Below are 6,449 nucleotides of genomic sequence, written 5' to 3'. Positions count from 1 at the left end.
AATTTAGTAGCATCGGTACTCTGTGATCCTAAGAAACTTTCAGCCGTTGGATCTAGATAGCTTCAACCGTCCGATTTAGGTCACCAAAGGAGCAAACTATGTATAGATCAGAATGTACAAATCTTAGCGCAGCTGTCCCTTCTGAACATTTTGAAAAGGCCGATAATAGCTCGTGGTCCATTTGGGGCGGTTTTTAGGGGCGAGATATACCAATTCTCGAAGAAGAAGAAGAGAAGTAGAATTGAGGAAGATGGTGCAGCGGCTAACTTATCGAAAGAGGCACAGTTACGCCACCAAGTCCAACCAAACTAGGGTTGTTAAGACTCCAGGTTAGGATCCATCACCTAACATCTCGTTTCTTCTTTTTGTTCATTGATATTAATTCTGGTTCCAGTTCATTATTTCATTTTTTAAGAATTTCTTTTTTTATTCGGAAGCGGGGAGTTTCATAATATATCCAATGCTTTTTTTTTTTCCTTTTCTGAATTTTCTTGGGCGCTCTATTTAGGCGGCAGGCTTGTGTATCAGTATACGAAGAAGAGAGCAAGTGGCCCAAAATGTCCTATAACTGGAAAGAAAATTATTGGGGTACTTCGTTCTTTACTTCCGATTTGTTTTTTTTTTTTTCGTATTTGCATGGATCCAGTAGTAATTGTGAAAACTTCATTTATTTTCTGTTGATGTTAAGATCTGAATATGCCTAGTGTGTCATAAAATCCAAGGTTCTCAAAGGTAGGCCATTTTGGATAGAAGGATAATAATATCATACGTGATATCAATTGTCTAGCTTGTGGCTTCTCATGCACTTTCAATAACCCGAACATTGAATGTGATAATGATATCCCTGCATTTATTATCATAAAACCTTGTTAATTATTATATTGTATTTTTCTTGGTGGTCGTGGGCAAATCTTAACTTTTGCTCGCGTGGGCTGAGTTGGGCAGTGAATTCGCATGTTAGAAAGCAGCATAGGACGAGTTCTTGGAGGTATAAATGCCTCGGCGTAAATTGACCAAGTTGTGGCTTGCCTTGGTATGCTTATGTTGACATATATGCTAATGTGGACATAAGAAAAATAGGTAGGGTCTCTAATTTTAGTTAATTTAATACTATTATAATAGAAGGTATTATTATCTATTTTGTATTTCCTTTATATATTTTTTGTAGTATATTTGTAGGCATCATATATTTAGTAAAGTATTGGTGAAAATATTTTCCTCTCAACTCATAGTCCCTGCCCCTTACCACCACCACCCTTACTCGATCATACAAATCATTGTAACCCTTACTTGTGTGTGCTGTTATGTTCTAGCTCACTCTCGACGCCCCTACAACACTTCCCAACACATACTTTAGTAAATTCTTCCACTTCCTATAAGCAACTATTCCCACAATAGCTCGATCGTTTGCTTAGTGCATGCTGTGATGCTCACTTTTTGCAATTGCTTGCTCCTTGCATGGATCCAACACTCATATGCTTGTTTCTCCCGCAATCATCACGCATGTAGTCCACTTGTCCATTAACCACCACTCCCCTTGCTCGCGTTATCTTCTTGTGACCTTTCAATTGTAAGTGAAATGAATGCATTCTAAGCAATAACATTTGAGAATCCTATTTATTTGCTTATTCTTTTTCGACTACCTCTTCTACTCTTCAGTGTTCCGTAAATGATGATATTACGTACTCATTTCTACTTATTATCTATCTTAGGTAGCATCATAGTGATAGGAAATACTTGGTTTCAAGTAGTTCCTAGCAAAAAGTGAAGTAGAACAAGCAGAAAACCATTGTTTACAGCAGTGGACAGCAGTTTTTCTCAAGAAAACAGTGAGAAATCACGGGAAAACTGAGAGAAAAGTCACAAAAAAGCTTGTATTTCACTAGAAGAAGAAGAAAACAGCAAAGATACAATTGATCCTCAATTCGAGAGGAGGATTGATCTCTCCCAAATCTCTAGACGCCGCTAGAGCCCAAAGAAAATCTAAATCTAAGATACTCAAACCCTAGCAAAATCAACTACTTAATGCATACAATTCAAAAGGAATTCCCTAAACAGTCCATGCAATCAATTTCCCTCCTAAACTCCCTCAAATTTCCTTCCCGAAACCGTCCCGCAAGGCGCGGGTCTCGCGCGGCTTCCGCCCATGCGGAAGTTTTCTCCGCTGTTTTTGCGATTTTGCCCGTGAACCGGTCCCGCCTGGACTGGCTGGACCGGTCTAACACATAGCCTCTCCAACTCCTCTAAATGATGCAAAATCCTCCATCATGAGAACTTCCATATAATTCAACGGTATCAAATACCTCTTCAACGGTGCAATATTGCTTGATGGTCAATTCACAATTTATAATCTTGCAATTGGTCTTTCACAAGTTCATTACTTCATTTCATCACCAAATTGTTGTCCCCCGCCATCTTTTAATCAAATTACCCTTGCTATCAAAAACCATCTGGTCTAATAATTGGTTGTGGAGGTCATTAGAATACTGTATACGGTCATGGGGTGAAGTCTTTTCCTCCCTATTTTCATTGTGGTTACATCAATCATCCTTCAGAGTAATATCCGGTCAAATTTGGTTATCCTCCTATTGCCCGACTTGCCTTGCGAATTTAGTCTGGCTGATAATTATTCCATTACTACGACTCCTTTGGTCACAATCATGCTTGCTCAATCAGAATATTATCACTTTATTTGAACTTCTTTGAGCTAGATGTCCCTTTCTCCATTATTTACCTGGGTAAGACTAATTTTTTCAACTTCCACCATACCATGAAATTTTGCATTTTTGTCTTTGCTTACTTTGTCCACGGAACTCCTACCTCATTCTATTTGGTGTATTTCTTTGGGTACTTTCATACTTAAAAAGGTTATCATGGCATGATTTACTTACACTATGCCTACATACTTTGTTGATGTAACATTTCAAGGGGCTAGCCCCTTTTTTCTCCCTCCTTTACATTTGAGCCTGCTTCACTACTTGTTCATTCTCCCCTTATATTCCTACTACAGCACCTTTACTGGCATACTTTTTTCATCCTAAACATCCTTATAGGCTAACATATCCTATCACATTGTTTAGATTTAATCTAAGATGCACAGACACTTCTCATTTAACTAGTTGTCATCGGATCACTCATTTCATTCTATGTTGGAGCAGTGCGTAAGCACATGCAAAGTCCAAAAAAGAAGCATTGGCTCTACTATGTAGCCTAAGATGTTATCTAAAAGTCGTCAGGAAAAATATTGTTATATGCTGTATTTGAGAATTTAAATGTTCGTCTTTTTCGACGTTCATTATACTGGATTGATTGATGATAGAAAATCAGCCTCTAAGACATTGAATCTTTATTGGAGGAAATCTTGTCACCTGTAAAACCAAAAGAAAATTGTGTTTAGGTTTGGTTAAGTGATGAAGTTGAGCATAGAGGTATAGCACATTTGACATGAAAAATAATACAGGTTAAAAATCATTTTAATTTTTAAGTGAGTTTGATTTGGCTATCACTCAGCCAATGACTTTATGCCATGGCATTCATGTCACCATCTATATTGTTAATAATCCTATTTTTCATGACTTTCATGACTTTATGCCATGATATTCATGTGGCCATAATTTGTGCTTAGGTTAAGTGATGAAGTTGAGCATATAGGTATAAGCACATTTGACATGAAAAATAATACAGGTTAAAAATCATTTGAATTATTTAAATGAGTTTGATTTTGCTATTACTCAGCCAATGACTTTATGCCATGATATTCATGTCACCATCTATATTGTTAATAATCCTATTTTTAATGAATAAAATAAACTAATTGAAGTAGACTATCATAGTGTCATTTTATGTGGAATGCTATTCTGTTCTAGAAAATTATTGCTCATCATATCTCTAGTTCAAACAAATGGTGGATATCTTTATTATATAACTAGAAGAATATATATATGCTTTGGTTTAAAGGGTGTTGATGTATTAAGCAGTATTGAAGAAACATATAAGGTTCATAATTCTAGAAGGTAATTTTATTTAATTTAATTCTAACTCATGCTTGATTCACATTATACTTAAAATTTAATTGAAGTTTATTTGAATTTATTTGTTGATTGGACTAAACTTAAGATGATCAGATTTTGCATTAACTTGGAATTGATTTTGAGCCAAGTTGAAATATATACATATATAGATATATGATGTGTTATGCATAAATACACATTTTAACTTTATTTGGTTGACTAAGGAAAATTCAAAATCTTGTTCAATTTAGGATTTTACTCGAAATGACTTAAACTAATTTCAATAGATCTTGGTGGAGACCTTCAGGACTGATTGTCTCCATTATAATCCGGAGATCATAAGTTCAATAATCTTTCCGCAAATATGTAGGTAATGTTGCACAGATTCCTCCCGAGAGCCTTTTTTGGTTAGGTATTTCATTTTTTTTTTTCACTTTTAACAGCCTTAGAGAAGCACTCTGATTAAATTCAATAAACATGTAAGGTATCCTGCACTATACCACATTGATTAGGAGAATGCACCTTTGTGACATTTAGTGACTTAAAAATTTAATATACAGCTTGGTTTCATTGGATGCAAGTAACGAGAAAATATTTTTTTATTGCATTATTTGCAAATTTTTATTAAATATAGAGCTCTTTTGAAAAATATGGAGCTCTTTTTTGAGAATGGGAAGCCAATTCTAAGGACTTGGATCTTTGTTTATAAGAATATGGTGGTGAGATTTGCAATGCTTTATGACATAGAATGTTGGCTATTAAAATTGAAGCATAAAATTAAGTTACATGCTGTAGAGACGAGGATACTTTGGTGGATGATTTTACCCATATAAACAAAATGCGAAACGAGTATATACGTGAAAGGTTGTAGTTTTAGTGGCAGATAATATTAGAGAGTTGCCTTAGATGATTTGTTCACATAAAATGTATGTCTTCTGATAACCCGTGGATATATTAGATTCGGCCTATGTTAAAAAAGGCAAAGGTTGATCTAAAAAGATTTTGTTAGAAAGTATTAAAAATGACCCTTTTTATTAGATTTAAATAAGAATTTGACTCTTAATAGAACGCATTGAAGAAAAAAGATTTATTTAGCTGACCTCATGTAGTGAGATAAAAGTTGTTGTTAGTGTTGTTGCCAAGGTCTTTCAAAATATGCTTAACTCTTAATGAAAATTTACCAAACTTGATTACATGTTCTGACGAAACACTCAAATAAATATCTTTTCACTTAAGAATTTCCGTCAATTTCTTTTTAATCAAATTATCAGATCATTACAATCATCTGTCTTAAGTTTCCCAGGCGTTGCATAGGGTTTCATGCTACTACAATGTAAGAATGATTGGTGTTTAATTAGTCTGAAATTTTTCTTTGGTTACTTTTTACAGGAGAGTTGTCTTACAAACACTTCTTTAATTCAATCTTCTGAACATGTTTTGTTCATTGTGTGACTATTTTATTGATTTCCGCATTTGCTGCTGTGATCCTGGACCTATAAATTAGTTCACTTAAGTTATTATTTACATTATTACAGTGGTAATTGAAAATTGAATGCTGATGGCAATGTCTATCCAATCTATACTGCTTTTTCTGCAGTCCTTGATAATTTTACAAAGTTAGATTTGGCTAAATTGCCTTGTAGGTGGATGGAATTTTTGTGTGAAAGGGCTTGGGCTGTAGAACTTTGGTATCAGCATGTGTTATGTTGAGTTTCCTTTCTAAAACATTGGATCCGGTCTCTCTTCTTTTACGTGTCAAAACATGCAATGCCATGCCATAATCTTCTAGGAGATATTTGAAGTTTCCATGGGTTTTTACATAGTTTGATGCATTCTATTCTAAATATATCATCAGTTGTAGTTGTTGGTATACACTTCTAATGTAGTTGCTTCATGTTAATAGAGGCTTATTGCACTTTTTGGTACATTTAGATTCCTCACTTGAGACCAGCTGAATACAAAAGAAGTAGATTAGCAAGGAATCGTAGGACAGTTCATCGTGCTTATGGCGGGGTTCTATCTTGTGGAGCCGTCCGAGAAAGGTTGGTTTTGCCATAACAATGTTCTCTTTTATCTCATTAGATTACCTGATATGCTAATACATGTTTGTTAATAGGATTATCCGAGCATTTTTGGTAGAGGAGCAGAAGATTGTGAAGAAGGTTCTGAAAATCCAAAAAGCTAAAGAAAAACAGTCTGCAAAGAGTTAATCAACTAATATTACTTTATGAGCTAGGGCATAAGCAAAAATGTTGTTTGAGTGTCTTTTACCTGATGAAAATTTTGAATTAGACAATTATTTTTTTAATTAATGCATTCTAAATGTGCTCTATTATAAAGCATATTTTTATTCAGTTGGACACTTTTTTTTTTCTTTTTCGACGAGCACTTTGTTTAGTTTGGCTATCGTTAAATCTTTCGAATTCATCATATATCTCA

At 34.6% G+C, this 6,449-nt stretch overlaps 1 protein-coding gene across 1 annotated transcript; it reads left to right on the top strand.

Moving 5' to 3' along the window:
* Positions 1-250: 250 nt before the first annotated feature.
* On the top strand, positions 251-6,220 carry LOC110108626 (60S ribosomal protein L34-like). Its single transcript, XM_020839345.2, has 4 exons — positions 251-329; positions 509-588; positions 5,943-6,052; positions 6,127-6,220. Exons 1-4 carry the CDS (start codon positions 251-253, stop codon positions 6,218-6,220), a joined length of 363 nt encoding a protein of 120 aa, XP_020695004.2.
* The last annotated feature ends 229 nt before the right edge of the window (positions 6,221-6,449 follow it).

This window comes from Dendrobium catenatum, unplaced genomic scaffold (genome assembly GCF_001605985.2).
Source record: "Dendrobium catenatum unplaced genomic scaffold, ASM160598v2 original_scaffold_185271, whole genome shotgun sequence".
NCBI classification, from domain to species: domain Eukaryota; kingdom Viridiplantae; phylum Streptophyta; class Magnoliopsida; order Asparagales; family Orchidaceae; genus Dendrobium; species Dendrobium catenatum.
Note: the sequence above shows the minus strand (reverse complement) of the source record. Positions and strands in the feature narration are given on the sequence as shown.

What these genes read in the sequence shown, in the direction of transcription:
- LOC110108626 (XM_020839345.2), top strand. Translation starts at nt 251, where the DNA reads ATGGTGCAGCGGCTAACTTATCGAAAGAGGCACAGTTACGCCACCAAG. An exon ending in TAGGGTTGTTAAGACTCCAG is followed by an intron (nt 330 to 508) that starts GTTAGGATCCAT and finishes CGCTCTATTTAG; the next exon opens with GCGGCAGGCTTGTGTATCAG. An exon ending in CTGGAAAGAAAATTATTGGG is followed by an intron (nt 589 to 5,942) that starts GTACTTCGTTCT and finishes TGGTACATTTAG; the next exon opens with ATTCCTCACTTGAGACCAGC.